The following is a 21,987-nucleotide window of genomic DNA, read 5'->3' on the forward strand; positions in this document are numbered from 1 at the left end:
TTACACTAACAGCAGCACCGTTAACATTACTTCCCTTGTTAAAAACAGATCCAAAGACACCCCCTCTCAGCAGAAGGCCAGGTGTGTCTGAGGCAGTGGTGCTCGCTCTGCGTGCCAGGGAAGCAGCACAGTGGGAAGACGAAGACAGCGACTGATTTTTGACTGTGAACGGGCCCAGTCAATATTACGTGTTAAGTCACTGAGCGATGTTTCTGCAGAAAGCAATATTTATGTGGACTAATGACTGAAAGAACAAGTCAAACATTTTCTTACACCTAAATGGAAGAAAAAGTAGAAGAACAGATTGTAAAAATACATCCTGACTGGAGTTTTTTATTATGATAGGGAATATCCTGTGTGTTTGGTTTGTTTTGAAGTAGGAATTTTCAGGCTGTCACCAGGCTTCCCCCAGGACTGGCCCTTCCCTCGATACAGTGAGGGTCCCTTCACTGCTGGTCGCCTGTTGCTGACTCCGTGACTTGTGCCCCTTGGAATTAAATGCTTTGGTCTAAAGTTGGGTTTTTATCAGTTATGTTGTTCAAACTGCTTATATCTGCTCTAAGCCAAAAGCGACGTATTGGTCAAATAAAAATAGAAAGACGTTAACGTGTAGTTGTTTTTAATGACCGAAACATTGTGATGGCTGCAAAGTAGCTTGTGTGAACCAGACTAACCTTCTATTCCATTTTCAGTTTTGTGAGCCATTTTTAGTTTATTACCATCACTCAAAAGCAGCTTTGATGTTAAAAGTTAAAGAAAGACTTCGGGTAAGTGATTACTTACCAAAATTCTCATGTGTGGAAACTCCCTACACATACCTTCGCCAGTAAAGGAGAGGGAGAAAATAACACAATTGAGATTTTTTATTTATCCTATATGACTTTTAAGACATTTCATGCAGCTTGTTTTTATTCAGAGCCACAGCTTTGCCATAATCATTTTTTTTTTGAAGTTTAGCCCATTTTCCACTGCTGCTTGGTTTACTTCTCCCTCATTGATTTGGAGAAAAATGCCATAGGAAAGAGGCATGTCTTTTCTCATGCTCGTAACTTAGGTTAAAGACAAACCAAAAATAGCAACCAAAGGTACAGAAAAAAAGGACAAACTTTATGCACAGTGCAAGATCAAGATTCAATTTTGTTATGTTTTTGTGCATGTGCAATCTTGCTGTACAGCTGATTAAAAAATACAGCAACCATGAGCTATCAGGTATTTGTTTATTCTAACTCCAGATTCAAATTAAATCCTGATTACAGTTTCGCACATACCTCTGTGAGTGCCCTTCAATCATGCAAACAAAAAGCAAAGTAAGAAGACGTTTCGGCTCTGTTTGTTCTACCAGAGCTCGCTACATTGCCTTCTTTTAAAAATAAATACATTAACATGCTGTATCAGTAGCAGAAATCATCTTCTATCCTCCCTTGTTTTTTTAAATAAAAGGCTGGAAGATAAGATGACATTCAAGTTTTACTCATTAATTCTCATAGTTTTCACATTGAACACGGGAAGCTGGCTTTTTCTCCTTGTCAAGACACAGCATGGCCATCTTCCCATGCAGTAGGAGGGAAATACGCTCACCTATTTTGGCACCATTATTTTCAGGTTCTGTTTCGAGAACTGCAATGTAAATGTTTTTAAGATGTCATAAATGAACCTTGAACTGTTACACAACGGTAGAACAGGCTGTTTAAATTACTAAAATCAAGGTGAGATTTCAAATTTTGCCACCAAAAATTGCTGATTCAACTTTATAACCAAGATTCAAACAAGCAAAGGCATAGTCTGAGAATTATAAAGCAACCTGCCCGCTTAGCTTGTCAAATCTGATCCTTCTGGGCTTCTCCTGAGACTGCGAATGGCTGTAGCTCAGCTCTGGCCTGTGGTGCAGCAGAGGGGTTTTCTGCGTTCGAGATCCCACACAGCAGAAGTGAGGTACAGCCCTTCCTCTCCCCACAAGGTCGTTAGCGGCCCCGTCTGCGCCAGCGAGCACCCAGTCAGTAAGAGTTCAGACCTGCCCCAGTAAGACCATTTATTCAGGCTGCGAAGCGCAGGTCTAATAATGAGGGTCACAGTCTTCCACCAAGCTGTCGGTGATGTAGCTGGATTCAAGGACACTTTCGTAGTAGTTTTTTTCAGCAAATGTGTTCACCGTCCAGGCAACGACTTGAATTCCTTTTGAAGACCAGTACCTCACGTACTCTCTGCAAGGAACAAAGACACTGTAAGAGGAAAGCTGACACTATCATATTTAATGCAGATAGCGCTGATGCTAAAACTGAGTTTTAGTCTCACATCAGTATCGCATCATCTTTTGCAGTGTCATCTTTTTGTGCTTTATTACTGTAAACAGGCAAAAGAAAACACCTCCTTCCCCTTTGAGCTTAAACTTAGGATCTATCACAAGAAAAAAACACCCACAAATTGAAAAGACAGAGGCTTAAAATAATAAAATGTAAAGAAACCATCTAAACAAACTTACACAACACTAAATGGAACATATTGGTTAACATTTACTATGTTACCTCCAGCCTTATTTACTAACAGAACACTGCCTCCTGATCTATTAACAAGGTTTAACACTTACTGAGAAACTGAATTTTTCTGTATAAGGAAAGCTGAAACCCCACACAATCGCCACAGGAAACCGTGGAAGCTCCAATCTAGAATGACGTCCATCATCATATACAAATAATGTTTCCAGAAGGAATTGAAACGGGGTGTTCCATCTCCAAAATGACTCAGAAACCAAGGCCTGTATGTCAGTGCTGTTACAACATTTCTGTCAGCTTGTCTCATCTGGAAGATTGAGGAGAAAAGACAATTATTTTGTATAATTCATACAAAAGCAATAGAAATTGGGAGGGGTTAGATGCAAAGTGCTAACTTGCATTTACAGTTCTATCAAAATCTTCCTCCCCACCTCCCCCTAGATCGTTTTGTAACTCTTTTAGAAAGTCATTTGTAATATTTTACTGTTTTCTCTTTAAAACATATTGACTAAGCAACTGCTCTTATTATAAAAAAATGCATAACAGTCAGGCAATGGAATAAAATCCATAGTAAATGGACTTGGCAATGAGAATTTACAATCTACATTTACATGAAAAGATGAGGTTTATTTAACAGGCACTGTGCACACAGGTACTTGACTACATGCCAGCTGCAAGACGAACATACTTTTTTCTACATAGCTTTCAAAACAGAGAGCATGGCTCAAGATTCATATGTTCATCTGATGAGCACAGAATCATCTAACAAGATTATTTAGGAAACTTATGATTTATCCTTCAATTGCTTTTAAAGGTCTTCGCAATTTTACCAACCCAAAAGTAATCTGGATCTGGGAGTTGTATATCTTACTGAAATTCCCAACAGAACTGAAAAAAAAACAAAGTAAACTTTTAGGAAACATCACCTTATAAACAACATCTGGCATGAAAGAACAGACTATGCTGTTGTTATACAAATGTGGAAATTCCAGGTAGAGTTGCTTTAGGGCATCAACCGCCTGTGAATTACAGATAGACACATATGTTATATTTATACATACACTCGTGTTTACTGTACACTCCAAGTAATTTTAGATAATCCCCTTTAAAAATACTTCCCTGTTTTGTGTAACAAGATTGAAATGGAAAGGGGGGAGAAGAAAAACAGCATCTTGTTTATGCTATTAACACACAAGTCCTTTTCATGGTTCTGTTTACAGCAACGAGTAGCACTCTCCGTGCCTGAAATACCCTTAAGCATACTGTGGATAAAACTCTGAAGCATTACCTAGGGTTTAGTTCAAAGGAAAACTGAAGGTATTTCTGTATTTTGCTATGATAAAGAAAATATTTCTAATATGCATAAGATGTTAATGATTTATCACCTCTATCTGCCTTCAGTAATGCAAATTATAGACAAGCAGGGTCCCTAGCTGGCAGCTGAAGATGAGGTGCTAGCTCCCCTCAGCACCCTGGGCTGCGAGCTGAACTCCACACTCACACGAGTCTCATGTGAATTTTAAGTTGCAGCTTCCCAGGTCAATGGAATGGGACGAGGGAACATATTGTCTTTGCTCTGACAACCCAACTTTTGATGACACGGGTAGCAGACCCTGTCTCACTCCTATCAGAGAAGGTTCTGTATCACACCTATCAGTTTGAGGCCAACAGAAAAGCAGGTTAGAAACCCAAAGAAAGAGTTAGAGAGCGTCTCAGTACAGTAAGCGGTACCTGATTTGCATGGCCTTTGACATCGAAGTAGATGATAAGATTGTGACGCAAAGACTCCACAACAGCTTCTCTCAGAGTTGGTACCTTTTCACCTTGAAATTTACTCCTGTAGAAATGGAGAACTCCTCACTAGAATGCAGTCACGACACACGCGTACACACATACCCCAGCTATACAGAGCTGTTTCCTATGGATTCCTAAACATAGTTAGCAAATAAACTAATATCGGAGGTGGGATCAAGCACCACCAGCAATGGCAGCCATGGCTTTTCACCCAGTAAGACGCTACACACAGCGGGATACGTGCACATCTCCTTTTCCCCACAGCCTCACAGGTGGTATTTACAAGACTCTGCAAACCCCTCATTTCCAGTGTCTCAAGAGCACACACTAAAAGTTCTTCCTCTACAATGGATTCACTTATGATACTGTAGAAGTTGCATCATTACAAAAATTTTAGGAATGTATAAAAGTATTTTCCCCTGCACACTACTGGAAAGGACCTAATGCACCACTGGGGTCACAGCTCCTACCTTAGAGTACCCAGGAAATCTGACTAGCTCCCTCTCAGCAGTATAATCCTGATGTTTAGAATCCTCGAGACACAATCAGTCAAGAAATAGGTGTGAAAAAAATTAGTTTTAGAAGTAATTAACTCAAGGCAATTTTGACATACAGTGAAACTCCCAGTATCTTTAGTGTCCTGCAGTCAATTTAGGGGAAGCTTATGTAGAGATTAACCTGTCTCACATTACATGCCTGTGGATCTTGTCCTTGAAAGCCAATTATCTTGACTCTGCTTCACTGTTTCTATTGCAAGGATAGGTAAGGAGACAGTGTCTCCTATGCTTCTAAAATCAAATGAAAAGTAGCACATGGGATTCTAATAAGTTTTAAATTTGCAAGAATCTTAATCAGTGATAGATCAAAGCAATAATTTTGTTTATTACGAATGTTTTTACTTTTGAAACAGTAGTTTCAGAACAGCAATAGTTCATTTACCATAGCCTATGTTTTGCAGATGGATTAAGCCTCCTAATTTCATCAAAAGTCAAGTCACACAATCTTCCAGACCCATCAGTTGTCCTTTCTACTGTTTCATCATGCATCAGAATGGGAACACCATCTGCTGTAAATTCAAGGTCCAGCTCGACGCCTGTTGCTCCATTTGCAGCTGCCTTGAAAAAAATAACCACATATACAACAGAGGAGACAGCTTTATAGATTTGACACAGGTACAGCTTAATTAGTTTGTATTCTCATAAAAAATAAGAAAGTATTAATGTTCTTTTCAGTAAGGTCAATGGGCAGAATAAAGGTTATTCTGAGAAGCATCTGCAGATCAACTGAAATTATACCATCTATTTCACAGATGAAACCATAGCAATAACATCTCTATCTTGGCATTAGGACTGTTTCAGGATAAATATGCAGAGGAGAACCTGCTCTCCTGCTCTCTTCTTCTGGCCCCAAAACTCCTGAGTGCTTAAGTTATTTTTCTGAAAGAGAAGGTGAGCAAATGCCTACAGATTAGACAATTTGTAGATTAATGCTTTGAAGCCAGATCAGAGCAGGCCAAGAGAACAGAAAGGCTTTGCTCGCACACGGAAAGCTATAATTTCCTTTTCTTGAAGGGGGCCTACAAGGGAGCTGGGCAGGGACTTTATAAAAAGGCATGTAGTGATAGGACTAGGGGGATCGGCTTTCATAGAATCATAGAATCACCAGGTTGGAAGAGACCCACCGGATCATCGAGTCCAACCATTCCCATCAAACACTAACCCATGTCCCTCAGCGCCTCGGCCACCCGTGCCTTAAACCCCTCCAGGGAAGGGGACTCAACCCCCTCCCTGGGCAGCCTCTGCCAGTGCCCAATGACCCTTTCTGGGAAGAATTTTTTCCTAATGTCCAGCCTAAATCTCCCCTGGTGGAGCTTGAGGCCATTCCCTCTTGTCCTGTCCCCTGTCCCCTGGGAGAAGAGCCCAGCTCCCTCCTCTCCACAACCTCCTTTCAGGTAGTTGCAGAGAGCAATGAGGTCTCCCCTCAGCCTCCTCTTCTCCAGGCTAAACACCCCCAGCTCTCTCAGCCGTTCCTCACAATCCTTGTTCTCCAGCCCCTTCACCAGCTTCGTTGCTCTTCTCTGGACTCGCTCCAGAGCCTCAACATCCTTCTTGTGGTGAGGGGCCAGAACTGACCCCAGGATTCGAGGAGCGGCCTCACCAGTGCCGAGTCCAGAGGGAGAAGAACCTCCCCGGCCCTGCTGGCCACGCCGTTTCTGCTCCAAGCCAAGCTGCCATTGGCCTCCTCGGCCCCCTGGGCCCCTGCTGGCTCGCGTTCAGTCGCTGCCAACCGGAGGGGCCGGTTTAGCCGGGACACGAGGAGGGATTTCCTCGCTGTGAGGGCGGCCCCGGTTGCCCGCGGCGGCGCCGTGCGGGGCGGTGCCCGATGCCGCGGGCGGTGTCCGTGCCGGGGGCGGCCGCTCTGACCTGTCGGATGGCGGCCAGCGTGTTCTCGGGGGCGTCGTGGGCTCCGCCGCGGTGGGCGATGCGGGCGGGGCGGCCGCGGGGCCGCAGGACGGGGCGGGCGGCGTGCGGGGCGGCGGGCGGCAGCCCGAGCAGCGGCAGCGCCAGGGCCAGGCCGGCCCCCAGCGCGCAGCCGAGCGCCGGGCTGCCCCTCAGCGCCAGCAGCAGCCCCGGCCCCGCCGCCACCAGCCACAGCGGCGCCTCCGCGTAGCACAGCATCGCCGCGGCCTCCCGGGGCGGGGAGGGACCGCGAGCAGGCGCCGCCCCGGCCCGCCCAGCGGCCCAGAGGGCGGAGCGAGCGCTCTGTGGGCCCTCGTCGGGCGGCGTCCGGCTCGGGATCGCGGCCCCTGGCGCCGGGTCTCGGCCCCCGTGGGCCTGGGCGCTGCGGGGAGCGCGGGGCCCCTCACGGAGCCCCTCACGGAGCCCCTCACGGAGCCCCTCACGGAGCCCCTCACGGAGCCCCTCACGGAACCCCTCACGGAGCCGCAGGTGCCGCTCTGGGCCCGCCTAGGGATGCGCCGAGGAGGAGGCTCCGGGCAGTGAGGCGCAGGATCCTCTCAGCCGCTAAAATACAAAGGTTGGGTGTGCTTCGAGGCTTTCTTAAATTTGGCTGCGATTTTAGGTTTCCTCTGATGAAACCTGTTGGGATTGCGCGTGGCCTGTGAGCTGCCGTTCATCACAGCGCTCGCTCGCTTCTCAGTGCGCCCGGGATCGTCTTTCTTTGCTTGTATATGCAGGTTCAATTATTATGTGGGAAAAGAAACCACTGCAGCTTTTGTTAATGTTGGGAAAAAGAAAAATCGAGCTTTCCGGTGTATAATTTCCCAGAATAAGGGGATACAGAATTAATTGTTATTTTGTTTTTCCCCTCGTGGTCTTGCAAGTACCCAGAGGGGTGATGTTGTTCTTTGCAGCTTAGTTACCATGAAGATGGAGGACTATGACACGTTCTGTAAGAAGCATTTTTCCAGAATCCAAGAGGAGGCAATAAAAAGAGGAACGTCCTTCACGGTTCAGCACAGAAATACCTCCCTCATTCAGTTCCATGGCGTTCCTGTGCTTTCCCCTCTGGTAAGGATTTTTAGAATTTCATTTTCTTCCCTGCTGTGCTTACTGTGCTATTGGCACTAGTTTTGATGTCATTGAATCGTAGAACCGTGGGGCGGTTTGGGCTGGCAGGGATCCCTAGAGCCCATCCAGCCTCACCCCCTGCAGCGCGCAGGTGTCTTCGACTCGAGCAGGTTGCTCAGAGCCCCATCCAACCTGACCTTCAGTGTTTGCAGAGATGGGGTTTCTATCACATCTCTGGGCAACCTGCTGCAGTTCCTTACCACCCTCGCTACAAAAAATTTCTTCTCTTTATCTACTCTGAACCTCCCCTCTTTTAGTTTAAAAACATCACCCCTTCATGGAATCATAGAATCACCAGGTTGGAAGAGACCCACTGGATCATTGAGTCCAACCATTCCCATCAAACACTAACCCATGTCCCTCAGCACCTCGTCCACCCGTCCCTTAAACCCCTCCAGGGAAGGGGACTCAACCCCCTCCCTGGGCAGCCTCTGCCACTGCCCAATGACCCTTTCTGTGAAGATTTTTTTCCTAATGTCCAGCCTGACCCTCCCCTGGCGGAGCTTGAGGCCATTGCCCCTTGTCCTGTCCCCCGTTGCTTGGGAGAAGAGCCCAACTCCCTCCTCTCTACAACCTCCTTTCAGGTAGTTGTAGAGAGCAATGAGGTCTCCCCTCAGCCTCCTCTTCTCCAGGATAAACACCCCCAGCTCTCTCAGCCGCTCCTCATAAGGCCTGTTCTCCAGCCCCTTCACCAGCTTCGTTGCTCTTCTATGGACTCGTTCCAGAGCCTCAACATCCTTCTTGTGGTGAGGGGCTTGTCCTTGTCCTGTCACAGTAGGCCCTGCTAAAAATCCAGTCCCCGTCTTTCTCGTAGGCCCCTTTTAAATACTGAAAGGCTGCAATAAGGCCTTCCCAAGGCGTATACTTTTCCGCATATAATGTTTGAGGGTTCATCTAGCCTGCTGCTTAGTTTGCTTTAAGCGTTCCTAGCCTTCATTTAACAACGTAAAGGGGTAAAATGTACTTTTGTCACATTGACTACAATTACTTTCATTTCTTGAGGTTTGTTATTATCCCAAGGGGAGTAATATTATTTGTAGTATTAAATAGGTGAATGTTATTGCTGGGGTTAACTTTATGTGAAATCATATTGACATTTCAAATATAGAATGTGTGAGTTTAAGTGTTGAAAACAGAAAAGTCCAAATAGAGAAAGCTGAGATAGTTTAAAAGCTTTGAAGTAAATTTATTTTTCTTATATGTTTGCAGCTTCCACTGATGTATTTCGTAGGCTTATCAGTTACTTTAAGTCATTCTGTGCTTCATGGAAACGGAGCCAAGCAGCAGACTGTTAGTAGTTTGTGTAATTATGCAGGTGACTTCCTTGTTTTGGTGATGGGAACTGTGAATGGAGAGACTCTTAACAACCATCTCCAAAAATTGTCATACAGATACACATTGGAGACAAAATGATGTGTTGTAATATTTTTTATTTACAAATGGGTGGATATTTTAAAGTTTTGTAGAAGAATTGCATTATTTGACTTCAGACTACGTAATGTTCTAGAAGTTTATGAAACTATTTCTTGTAGATGTAGTTTTGTAGATCTAGTTTTGACTTTTATCCAAACTGCGTATTCTAAAGCAGAAACTTGGAAGATTTTCAGACTTATTTTTGAAAGGATCCAGAAGACTGCTTACATACATTTCTGTCTTCTTTAGAAATTCACTTCTGGTTCAAGAGACCAAATGTGAGCAAGGGGTTCATAAAAGCTTAGTAGTCTGAGTACAGGTAGGAAAATAGGTCACAGATGGCTCCACAGGGTGCCCGAGCCTCCCATCTCCGTAGAGGACTGAGTAAGACCTGTCCTGCAGCCTGAGTCCTGTGTCATTTGAAGTTTGTACTGTAACATGTAATGTTCATGCAAATTTTTTTATAAATTACCTTTCACATTCATGTTCATTTACATGTGTACCAAGAAGGCTTTTACACATCTTCCATTGAAAACAATGTATTATTGGTTAAAAGGAAGCTGGTGTTTAAAATGTGTGCAAAGCCTCAATCTAGGTGATTGTTGTTCTTCTGCTGTTTTGTTCCATTGTTCTAATTTATTTCTATAATTCTGCATTGAAATTTGTATTTAGTGATACAAACCATGCTTTTTGCACTCTGTTTTGCAGCTTAGCCTTGAAAAGAAAAAGGAAATACAGCAATATAAACAGAAAGCATTGGATCGTGAGACCTGGAGACGGAACTCCCAGAAAAAAGCTTTATTGAATCGTGTTCAGGAGATTCTAGAGAACGTTCAGGTAGTGCTAGTCCCAAGCTGCCTTACAGCTTTACAGAAAACCTTTGCTTATAGACTTTTTGAGGAAGTGCTGGGGTTCCAGTATTCACCAGTGTATATATATATATATATGAAATTAATAGCAGTTACCTCTCCAGAACCAGTGTTTGCTAGTATTTCATGCTATGTGACCTGATAATTGATTATTTAGTGATATCTGCGTTCATTGTAATGCATGAGACTGGCTTTTCACATCTTGTTTTGGTATCGGCAAAAGACAGACCACACCAGGTGACTGGCTGGTGCTTTTGTAACTGACACTAGATTGTAAAAACAGATGAACAAAACCCCTGGTGTCAGAGCAACAAGCATTCAACTATACAATTACAGAATTAAAATTACCTTTGCTCCAATTTGTAATTCTGTTGTGCGCTTTATAATTTTACTGCAACTACTTTGTTTTGTTTTTTTGCTGCTTCAATGATGAATTTAGCAGAGGTTTGAATTGAAAAGAATGTTAAATACGTCTAACCAAGTGCTATTATTTGTCTTTGAAACAGTTGTAACACAGTCTTTAACCTGTTGGTTAAATAAGTACGGTTAACACTGAATTTGTAGAGTTACTAAGGTGGCAAACAAAACCTACTGCTTCACATTGTTTATGGGAGTGGTCATGGCAACAGTTGTCTGGCTTGGAATTTGAAGAGCAGACCAGGAGCATAGGTTCAATGCAAAAATAAACTTTCTTTTGTGTTCCCAAAGGTATCGCCTTGAAAACTGAGTTGCCACACGTGGGATAACCTAGAGGATAATTTTAGTGTGAAAATCCTTTTAAACAAATGCTGACTAGAAATAGCATTTAATTCTTGCTTAAATTAACTTGGTTTTCCAATTTCTTTCTGGTTTAGTACACAAATGAACAAATTATTTTATGTTTCCATAGTAGTTTTGTTGATTTGTTCTTAGTCGTCTCTAGGTTAGCCTATATTTCATGCTGAAATTTTTCAACTCTTTCTTATTTAATGTAAACATGGTTTCGTGTTTCTTGCAAGACAATTTGAAGCCATGTTTGAATATATTCAAATTACTTTATGAAGAGAAGAGCATCTTTGCATTCAATACTTGGTATCAGCAAAGGGCCATTATTCAAAATTATATTAATTCCAAATTATATTAATTCCAATAACCTTTCTCATTATAAAGAACTCTGTATTGTAAGTAATTTGCAGGAAATTGGTAACACTCAAACTGATAATTTTTATATATATATTTTTTTAAATGCCTGTAGCCATCTGAGAATTCTGAGGAGATCTCATTGAAAATATATGTTTTTTTAAAATTTATTTGCAGATCAAGAAAGGACCTAGCCTGAGGGATGTGAATGCACAAGAGGCTGAGAATACTTGCCCCAATTCAGATTCAAGAGCTTTGACTGACTTCAAAGCTCTATCAGATGTCAGTTTGGCATGTTCTCTGGAAAGGAATGGTCCCATAGAGCTTGAAAAGACACCAGAACTTGTGCCAGCAGATACGACTGGGCAAACGACATCAAACGTGACAGAAGTAGCCAAAGCAGCAGAAGAAAATGTTTTTTCAAAGCAAAGTGAGAGTCACTTCCCAAAAGAGGTAATTTGTCCAAGAGCTGCGTCTCCTGACAATGTGCATAATAAGCTCGTGTCACATGCTTTACAAAAGCAGGAGGGACTAGGAGTTCAACTGTCGGATGAGGAAGTCCAAGATCCATATGTAATGAGTCTTCAGAACCTGATGAAGAAATCTAGGGAGTATATAGAGAAAGAGCAAACTAAGCGTAGCTCAAAAAGTAATTCAAAGAGAAGTATGAGTGAAAGTCATTCTGATAAAGAAAATGATGGCGCTAAAACAACTGACTCTGTGAAAGAAAGAGTGAAGCTGACAGGTAGAAATTGTACTGCACTGACATCTGATAAACCCAGTCTTAATAAATCAAATACCCTTCTCCAAGGTGCCTCTACTCATACAAATAACACAAGTATGTCAACTTTATCCAGTTTTTCTAAAGTGGACATACCTATGAGAGTTGGAACACCCCCACTGATGGATTCAGATTCGGATGAAGAGTTGAAAAAGACTTCTGTGTTTGATCGTGACAGCAGCATTGTCAGGAGCCTCACAGGCTCATATGCCAAATTGCCAAGCCCAGAGCCGAGCATGAGCCCTAAAATGCACCGGAGACGCCCAAGGCCTTTATCAATGGGACACATTGTTATAAATAACCCTGTGAATGCTTACGAGTTAAGTCCGAAAGGCAAGGGTAGAGCAATGGATTTAATCATGCAGGATATTGCTGATAAAAATAATGTCTCTGAATCTGTGCCAAAGTTCATGGTGGACTTCACTATGGTTTGTCCTAGCAGAATTCCTGGTGTCAACAGGAATTCTTCAGGTCCTTGTGATGGTTTTGGCAAACCTAATCGCCATTCCTTTGGACATTTGGAAAGCAAAGGAACCTTGTTGGCTACAGTGGAAGGACAGGTAGTGATGGACAGCAGAAGGCCATGTAAACTAGAGACTAGTGCTAATACTGTCGCTTCAAAATTGAACGAGCCATTTGCCATCAGTCAGTCTACACTAACACAGAAGTTCCTAGCCGTGAATGAAACAAAACCATCCAGTGTGCTAGAACATACGAAATGTAATTCTGTAGAACTCAATAAGTCTTACGATGTAGAAAACCCATCCCCACTGCTAATGCAGAGCAGGAATATGCAGCAGCAGACAGACACTCCCACTGTTTCCCCACCAAATGAGCAGCATCTGGAAAATACTTTTGAAAAGGTAAAACGTAGACTTGATTTGGACGCTGACAACTGTCAAGAAGGAAACAGCCCCTGTGTTCCAACAGTTGGAATGGAAGAACAAGAGAAGCAGTGGTTGCAGGAACAGAAATACCACGTGGGATCAGTTTACATTACCAAGAATACAGCCCCTGATGGTGTGGCAAAAGGTAAAAGATTTCCCATAGTTATGGGACAGCACAAATATTTCCCTTTTGAATGTAAAAATTGGAATGATGTTTTACTAAGGAAATTTTGTCTTATTCCGTGAAGTCTAAGTAACACTACTAAAAGAAAAGATACTCTGTGTAAATTACAATAAAATACTTTTCAATGGGTAGCAAGTCACTATATAGGTAATTTTTTTCAGATTCCAGTCTGTTATATCTGTATGTGTCTGTCAAAAGCTGAAGTGACTTAAATAACTTTAAATCACTTGAGCAAGTGTAGCCAAACGATTCTTAGAGATAGATTTTTATTTTTTTTTGAATACAGGCTTGGTTGGTGTTACTGCTATTCCCTTCACAAATATGAACATGCAAATGTTTTGAAGGACTGTAGTAACTGATGAGGTTATTTGCAATACATAATGACCTGACATGAAAAATATACTGTACTTTTTTACTGATGATGCATGTTAATAGCATGTATGTATGTGGGTAAGATCATACAGAAATTATTTAATACTTGATTCTGTGTAATGTATCTTCTCAGAAGATATTTTAAAAACTAAAATGTTGGCCTTTGAAGAAATGAGGAAGAGACTTGAAGAACAGCATGCACAACAACTCTCGATTCTGATAGCTGAACAAGAGAGAGAACAAGAGAAATTGCAGAAGGTGAGGTAAAAAGAGGAAATAGTCTCAGCAATGGTCATGTGTGTTATAATGCAGTTTGTCAGGAAGTGATTGGTTTTGAAATATATGTTCTACTGCTTTGCAGAATTAGCAAAAGGGTCTTACAGTTGATTCTCTCTTTTGTAGGAACTGGAAGAGCAGGAGAGAAAGTTGAAAGGAAAGAAGCTTGCTACAACGGAAATAGAAATTTCCAAAGTGAATATTAACAGTAGAATGGAGTTGGAGTGGAGGAAAAAAAGCGAAAGTGGCTTGCTGGAAAGTGTGCAGTCTCAGCTGGAGACGGTCCATAATGCAAATGCTACCAGCATTGGTAAAACCAAGAGGGTAGAATATAGACTAAATGTTGTGATATATTTTTCTCTGCAGTGCTGGTCTGGACTGGACCAGCTGCCCCTCTGTACTGATAAATGCATTGTCCCTGTCCTAGGGCACTCGTTGGTCAGGATACGCAGACAGCTGCTGCCTTCAGTGGCTGACAGCATATGCAAACAAGTTCTTTGTTGAGCCTTTGTCTAGTTGGCACTTAGCACAGTTTCAGCCATCCTTTTACTGTTCCGTGTATTGTGTTTGTATATAAATTTTGTAGGGCGTATTTGAGGAAAACGAGCTAAAAGTAGACTACTTTAATCAAAGCCTAAGAAGGCTTCCTGAGTGCAGCTGTGCTTATGTATGCTATATATAATCATCACTATTAACAAAGTCTGTTTGTTGAACTGTACATCCTGCTTTGCATGCAGGTTTTGCACATACTACGACACCTAACACCTTTGCTTCAACAAGTGAAACTTCGTTCTTTCTCTGGGGACCATCAGGTAGTGGACTTATAAAAACCTCAGTATCTAGGCCAAGTACCAGGATCAAAACTAGGTGGACTCAGGTAAGGAAAAATGGTTTATTTATAATTTAAAAGGCCTTCTGCTTTCTGTAGGACACTGGTAACTGTAATAGCTGTGCAGTAATAAATCTCACAAAAAGGTTTAGTATGCCTTCCTATATTTACTTTGATTGCACAAGGACCTATAGGATATTTTTCTCACTCAGATATGCAAAATAATTGCATAACAATATATTGCTTCTGCTGAGTTAATGTTATGGTGGGTACTTCTGGCTTAGCTTGTTTCTTACTTGAAAACTTATTTCACGTGATTGGTGCTATTTAAGCAATAATTCGTAATTCTTGCTTTTTTATTGAATGTTTAGAAGGTGCTTCTTTTCTTTTAAGGTTTTCAGTCCAGAGATACAAATGAAGTTCGATAAGATAACTGCTGTGGCAAAGGGGTTTCTCACTCGTAGACTGCTGCAGACAGAAAAACTGAAACATCTCAAGCAAACTGTAAAAGTAAGATCAGCATTTTTGTTATGCAGCTTCTCCTCCTGTTTGGTTTTGCTCATACCTTTGTTTAACAGGTGAAGTCATGTGTTTTCTGCTTTCAGGAAAATGTGGGGATGTCTGTCATGTGAACCCGTTTGAGTGTTGCATTGCTTAGTGTCAAACAAAGACTACATCCTACAGCTTGTAATGGTTCCTTTGTTGTGAGGGATTATGCTTGGTGCTTGACCTTATTTTCCTGTCTTCCCCAGGATACTATGGAGTTCATAAAAAATTTTCAGTCTGAAGCCCCATTAAAAAGAGGAAGTGTTTCAGCACAAGATGCATCCCTTCATGAAAGAGTAATGGCTCAGGTGACACAATTTAAACATTTTTTTTTTTTCTTTCTTAGCTATTCTGCTCTTGTAATATAAGTACCTAAAACCTTCATAGTGACTTTATTTAAAGTAAGAAGTTTAAGCTATGCCTGTGAAGAGAAGATTCCTTTTTTGTGGTGACACATTAAGAGGGATTTCAAGATTACCTTTTCAAGTGTGTTGTTTAGCTTGGGAAGAGCTTGAAGATCAAAACCATGGGAATTTTAACTTGACTGAATACTTTCTTAAAATGTAATTATTCTTTCCAGCTGCGAGCTGCTCTGTATGACATCCATGACATATTTTTTATGATGGAAGCATCGGAAAGAATGAATATTCTGCGTCACGATCGTGAAGTTCGTAAAGAGAAGATGCTCAGGCAAATGGTGCGTTATAATCAAGAGAATGTAAACTGTTCTAAGACTTCAAGTACTGTCTCACTTTGCTTTTAAGGGGTTATTCCCCTGCCCATAAAATTTTTTAAAATGTAAATTATTGTTTAATTATACTTCTGTAGGTCACTTGCTTCAAAAAAATATATTGAAACTTCTAACGTGTAGGTGTATAAAAAAATAGAATGAAAAACATAGTGAAAGTAATCAAAACCAGTTCATATGAAAACTAATAATTCATTATGGCACACAAATATATTTAATCTGATAATATAAGGAAAATACTTTAGTTTTTAAAAAAAAGGAAAAATAAACCACCTTGAATTTAGCTTGAATGTGAACTTAGTACTGAAACCACCATTGCTTTTGTTTGGGCTTTGTTTTTTATTAAGTAGGGGCAGGTTGGCTGGGGTTATGCTCAATAAGAGCAGTACCTAGTGTTATTGTCAATTCTTTTGCTTTTTTAGGATAAAGTAAAGAGCCCAAGAGAGAGAGTAACACTTTCAACAGCTACACAGAAATCTCTGGACAGAAAAAAGTGCATGAAGTAGGTGCAGTTCTCCCTTTGTGGTGATGGGGGGTGGAGTGCAAGAGGATGGCTGGGAGGCATTGGAACTAGGGAAAAGAAATTTGTGCAGTAACAGCATCTTTGTGAACTAATATCTACCCTAGAATGAATGAATAAAAAAAAGTTTTCAGGGGTGTGGTGATTTACTAAGGGTAGTTCACTCTTACTTTAAACAGACTTCTTGTTTGTATGAGAGAAAAATGTTTGTTCTAAATTATACATTTGTACTGTATTTCAGTGGGGAGCAAAATGATCCTTGTGCACTTAGTTTGTAGTTGATTTTGTAAATTGTAAAAAGTGCTCCAGGTTATGTTACCAGTCTTTCTGAAGTGCTTGGTAGAACATCTCTGCCGAAGGTTTTTGGGGAGTGTTAGCAGGCATTACTCCACAACATAGTGGACTGAGCAGTTGTGTTACACTGGCTCGTGAGTAAGAGGTGGTAATCTGTACAACTGCTCTGTCAGTTTGAAGTGTAGATCCTGTTGTAGGTTTTGTTTCACCCTAACTATTTAAGACCTAGATGATGCTTTTATATTTTATATGTTTCAATCCTTTTGTTTCTCTAGGGCTTCAGAAACGCGAATGCTGAATAAAAAAATAATTATAAAACAAAAAACTCCTGAAAGCCGGTGAGTAAGGATTACTTGTATTAACATGCTGTTAAAGAACTGTCTTATAGCGATAAATTCTTTGGTCTGTGCTGCTAGTTTGCCATCTGTCGGCTCCCTTCTTGCCATAGACAGTAATGATTTGTCATGGTCTGAGAAAAGGGTTTATTAACTCATTTGAAGTTAGAAGAGATTAATTTCCTTCTGAGTAAATTCTGAAATTTTAGCTTCAGAAATTATTTATTTACAGCTTTAAATCTCTTTGCTCAGGTTGAAGGTTTTTCTCCAAGACGCACTATTAGTATCTCTTAAGCTTCAGTTTGACACTGCAACTTTCTTAACACCCTTTAGTTTGCACTGTAATTATTGACATGCGTATCTTTAGAAAGCTGTCAGAAAAGAAGTGGCCTTCTGCTGTAAGGAAGACTTCTTGCTTCTAGATTGTGTGATTGTTTAGATCTCATGAATTACAGTGTTTGGTACTTGCTGTTCAGGAAGGCAACAGCCCTTCTCTTGCAAGGCCTGTCTGCTCTATCAGTGATTAGGGTAAGGGATTTGGTCCTATTTTCCAGTATTTTCTCACCAATGACCTCACCTGCACTGCTGAGGGAGTTTTATCTGTGAGCTTTTTTGTTTTTTTGTTTTAAACAGCAGAAGTAGTAATCTTCTGGAATTTATTTCCCGCTGTTTTTGCCCTCACGTCTTCTGCATTACAGATCCTGTTAGCCTTTCTGAAATTTGTTATGTGAAACATGATGTGGAATTCAGTATTCCTTATGAGATAATAAAAGTTTGTGTTTTAACAGCGTGCTTCAACCAAATCAAGGACAGAACGCCCCAGTTCATAGACTGCTTTGCAGACAAGGGTAAGGACACAGCTTATTTATAGCCTAAAGATTAAAGTGAATGCAAAGTGCAGGAGCACAGTGATTTCTCAATAGTATTTACACATACTGATGCAGCTCTTGTTCAAAGTAAAAATAATTATTTCTTGAAGTATTTTGAGAGTGGTGAAGCTTTGTTTTACATTATACAGTGAGAAAGTAATCAGTGTTCTCATCCTCTTGTGTATTGTCTCCATTTACGCTGTGTTCCAACATTTCTATTTGTAACATTCATTTCATGAAGCTTTGCTTCCACTTAATGAAATAAATAGATTTTTTAAATGTAGACTGTAATACCACAGTATCTGAACTGAATCAGTTTCTTGACTAAAGTTATAAAAATTTGTTCATGGGGAGATGTTCTCCTATTAAACTAATCTACTTAAGCCATAATAATGTCAGTAAGAATTGTGCACATACTCAGGAGGCTCTGTGGGACATTGTAAAAAATGTTCTCTTGTCAAACACAGTTTGCTAGTGTCTATATTTCTGGATACAGCCTTTCAACTTTGATGCAAGTGACTTATTAACTCTTTTATATTTAATTAGAACCCCTAAGACCTCACTGAAGGGGGTTGAGCAAAATAAAAAGAAGGCCCCAGAGAGCAGAGTGTCTAACAAGGCTGTTTCAGGTGTGTAGAAAATTGGTGCTTGGAACTTGTAAATAAGTTACTAGTATCTAGAAAAAGTAAATGGGGGATATATTGTTTTCCTTTTCTTGTGCACCTGCTTTGCTATGTATTAATCTAGCATATCTCTTTAAACAAATGTGTTGGTAACTTAACCATCCACTCTCAAATTCTGTCAACATAGTATATAGAATGTACTGCACAGCTCATTTGCTTTCACTCACCAGATGCCCAATCATAAAAACGTTGGCCAGATACATTCCTGTAACTATTTGGGAAGCTAATAGTAACCAGACTGGACTTGGATTAGAACCTTAACGTGATTTGATTCTTAGTTCTGTACACAGGTGTAACTTGTCTTCAGTACAAAGCCAATTGAAAGGACAGGAAGGACAGTTTCAGGCTTACCGTTCAGTCAGTGTTCAGCCATCATACAGACCTAAAATGATATACGTTACTGTAATATCTTACAGAATATTTGAGTCTTAATGACCCAGTTTTAAAAGTGAAGTATTCCCGTGCCTCCACACAGAGATTATTGGCTGCTTACCTTGTGTTAAAAGGGCTTGATAATAGTGCCAGACGTCTCTGTTTTCAGCCTGTTTGGCCATGGAGGGAATAAAACACTATGAAACATCTTATACAATTTCAAATTTTTAATCGGATTTTAAATTTCTCAAGTGACAAACCTTAATTTATCAAAAGGGGAAGTGCAATCCAAAGGCAATAAGTTTAGAACTGTTTAAGTTCTTAGTTACACTTCATTCTCAGAGGAGAGCTCCACAAGTCAAATACAAAACCTGGGAATTTTGGGGCCCAATAAGGCAGTTCATAATGTAATAGGGTATCAACTGTTTTCCACAGTGATCTGAATTATCTGTGTCTTAAGTATCAAACCTTTACTGTAAGGGAAATTCTCCATTTATTAGTGCCCTGGAGCAGTTCTGGAAAGGAGTATCTGCGAGTTTTAGTGCAGGGTGTACACTGTTAAAATATGATGTTCCCAGAGTGTTTGGTCTCTTCAAAGTACTTTGTGAAGACAAGAGAAGTGGCCATAGAAGGACTTATAGTAAGAAACTATGCAAACACATCTAGAATCATAGAATCATTAAGGTTGGAAAAGGCTGGAAAAGATGTATAGCGTTTTAGTTTGAAGAAGGAATTAAAAAAAAAAATGGAGGGCAAAATAAAAAAGTATAACGATGAGATTACAACCAAGGAAGGCTTGTTCCTGCTGTGATAAGGCCTCTGTGGGCATTTCCAGAGCTGCTTTGCACTGAATGTAGCCCTTTCACACCTGTAAGTAACCACTACAACTCTGACAAAGAATGACTGAAGATCCTAAAAAGGACTAGCACTTACTTTGTCACGTTCATTTAATTGCCTGTAATTATTTCTCTTTCACGGCTGTCTTCCATTTCCACTGCTCTGCATCATGATTTTCACTGCTTTGTATCAGTGTTTGCTCACATTGCTGGACACTTTCGATAACTGCCTGAACCTAACGAATGCTTCTTGCTACTTCATAGCAGCCTGCTAAACTATTATTACTGGAAGATACTTGTGCTATGCATAGTATAATATGTCTTTCTAAAAATGTATATATGTATATATATGTGTATCTTTGTTCACGTGGACAGATTTACTTATTTATTTATTTTTTATACTTGAGCAGCTTTCCATGTGTAAGGCCTGATGACCTTATTCACACTGTATTTTTAATTCTGATTGTGTATATCGATACATGGAAACCTACAACTGCCTCTTTGTTTATTTAGTATGGCAACTGGGAAAAAGGAAAGAGTTATCTGAAATCTTTGATTTGTATTGTATCTTTCTTAAAAGTAGTAAATGGTATTAAGCCTATCAGTCATTTCATCTTTGTCTTGGTGATATTATAAACAGACTTCTAAAACCTTGTGAATTGTAGATGCTTTAGAGTAGCAGAAAAGAAGACGTTACAGTTATTAAAGAGGGAAATACCAGTAGATGTTACTTCCCAACGCACGGGTCATTATTGTAAGGCATTTTGGGTTTAACATTATGCAAGTTGTCGTTTTTAAAGTAGCCATTGACTATATAATACCACTTTAAGAAACAAAATAGTCTTAAACTTTTAGCTGTTTTTATTATACTGCTAATTATAAAATGGTAATGTTTCTACTTCATTTTTAGGAGCATCTGCAGGAAGAACCCAAAGAAAGAAGCCAAATGTTGTGACAATTTAAGGCGACAGCACTCACTGGGTTAGAATGTCTATTTGTTAATGATGGTATTCTTAGCACTGATGCAAATATTGCATCTTCTATCTGTATGTGTGCATTTAGAAATGCTAAACATACAATGACACATTAATACAAGCCTATTGAAGTAATAAACGGCTGTGGAGCTCCAATGCTTGTGGAAAAATGCATGTTAATATTCATACTAGTGTGTACACATAAAATGCAGAATCTTGTTTATTTAAAGACCACTATAGTTGCAACATCGAGTTCATTTGTGACTTTTTCATGCTGTGCATTTCTCATGTCTGACATGCATTTTGCATTACTTCAAATTGCAATTTCTGCGTATGGTTGCCACCATAAATAAGTTGTGTATATATTTTTAGTTTCGAGCCATAAAATTAAAGCAGTTAAATAAGAAAACAAGAACTCCATTCAAACATTCATATATTTCATTAATGATACTAATAATTTTTCTGAGCAGTTTCTCTTCTACCATGATCTAACAGCCCCTTGAATCAAAATCATGGTTTTGGGGGCAAAGAAGAATCCATACGTAAGGCCAGCAAACACTTATATTTATGAAAACCTAACATTAAAAGATTGTGCTGATATTTTGCCTTGGTCTTCCTGCTGATGGATGTTAATCTTCAGCTGGAGAGGAGCAGAATTGTGACTTGAGACGTGATGTTAACGTTCACAGTCCAGGAGAGAAGAGCTCAGTTGTGTAAGCCTTTGCAGTGGTTACTGTTCCGCTCTGTAACAGCGGTTAGTAGACACCTGACTACCTGAATGTGAAATGGGTTGCGTTTTATCCTTTTCCCTGTATCGATACAATGCAGCGCTCTGCCTTCGGAGGCTTTCTAACATGTTGACGCAGATGCAAGAGAAAAAAGGCTGTCTGAAAATGTATTTGTGTTAAATAATTGGCATGAAAGAGGAAGATTAATGGTGGGACGAGGAGAGTGTCTTCAGGAGCAGGAATGAGCAGTTGGCTGGCGTTCAAACATGTTTTGTACCACAGAGTAAGTTACCCAGATTGCATATAGCAGAAAAGCTGCTTCCTAAACTCTGAGGAAAGTCGCTGCAAAAACTGACGGTGACGAGAAGCCGGTGTCACAGGTGACAAAATCTGAGGTTGTGGTATCGGTGCTGGAGATCGATGTTTGTAAAGGATGGTTTATGTGCTGTGTTTATTATTAGCATAGGAAATATGACATA

The 21,987-nt window shown here is 40.5% G+C and overlaps 3 protein-coding genes across 7 annotated transcripts in view; 2 read left to right on the forward strand and 1 right to left on the reverse strand.

Annotated features, from left to right (window-relative positions):
* Positions 1-755, forward strand: part of TMC5 (transmembrane channel like 5) — a 30,087-nt gene extending 29,332 nt beyond the window's left edge. For both annotated transcript variants that reach the window (XM_069870566.1, XM_069870567.1), the window contains one exon: positions 49-755. In XM_069870566.1, coding sequence (XP_069726667.1) covers positions 49-155 — 107 coding nt within the window. In that variant the 3' untranslated portion in view covers positions 156-755. The remainder of the gene's footprint in view (positions 1-48) is intronic.
* A 90-nt stretch (positions 756-845) lies between these two features.
* On the reverse strand, positions 846-6,961 carry GDE1 (glycerophosphodiester phosphodiesterase 1). 2 transcript variants are annotated; one of them, XM_069870571.1, is made up of 6 exons: positions 6,707-6,961; positions 5,223-5,398; positions 4,221-4,326; positions 3,416-3,508; positions 2,585-2,796; positions 846-2,201 (listed from the first exon to the last, which is right to left on the reverse strand). In XM_069870571.1, exons 1-6 carry the CDS (start codon positions 6,959-6,961, stop codon positions 2,054-2,056), a joined length of 990 nt encoding a protein of 329 aa, XP_069726672.1. In that variant the 3' UTR covers positions 846-2,053. The 2 variants fall into 2 exon arrangements, with proteins under 2 accessions (XP_069726672.1, XP_069726673.1); XM_069870572.1 differs by having other exon boundaries at positions 5,223-5,394; positions 6,707-6,819.
* A 296-nt stretch (positions 6,962-7,257) lies between these two features.
* Positions 7,258-21,667, forward strand: CCP110 (centriolar coiled-coil protein 110). Of its 3 annotated transcripts, none has more exons than XM_069869775.1 (15): positions 7,258-7,319; positions 7,657-7,813; positions 9,995-10,123; positions 11,452-13,087; positions 13,635-13,756; positions 13,901-14,084; positions 14,512-14,651; positions 14,997-15,113; positions 15,356-15,457; positions 15,730-15,846; positions 16,320-16,399; positions 16,987-17,049; positions 17,835-17,894; positions 18,462-18,544; positions 20,717-21,667. In XM_069869775.1, exons 2-15 carry the CDS (start codon positions 7,667-7,669, stop codon positions 20,767-20,769), a joined length of 3,033 nt encoding a protein of 1,010 aa, XP_069725876.1. In that variant the 5' UTR covers positions 7,258-7,319; positions 7,657-7,666; the 3' UTR covers positions 20,770-21,667. The 3 variants fall into 3 exon arrangements, with proteins under 3 accessions (XP_069725876.1, XP_069725875.1, XP_069725877.1); XM_069869774.1 differs by having other exon boundaries at positions 7,259-7,319; positions 13,632-13,756; XM_069869776.1 differs by lacking the exon at positions 18,462-18,544 and having other exon boundaries at positions 7,259-7,319; positions 13,632-13,756.
* Positions 21,668-21,987: the final 320 nt, after the last annotated feature.

The sequence above is a fragment of the Phaenicophaeus curvirostris genome, chromosome 16 (assembly GCF_032191515.1).
Source record: "Phaenicophaeus curvirostris isolate KB17595 chromosome 16, BPBGC_Pcur_1.0, whole genome shotgun sequence".
In the NCBI taxonomy this organism is placed as follows: domain Eukaryota; kingdom Metazoa; phylum Chordata; class Aves; order Cuculiformes; family Cuculidae; genus Phaenicophaeus; species Phaenicophaeus curvirostris.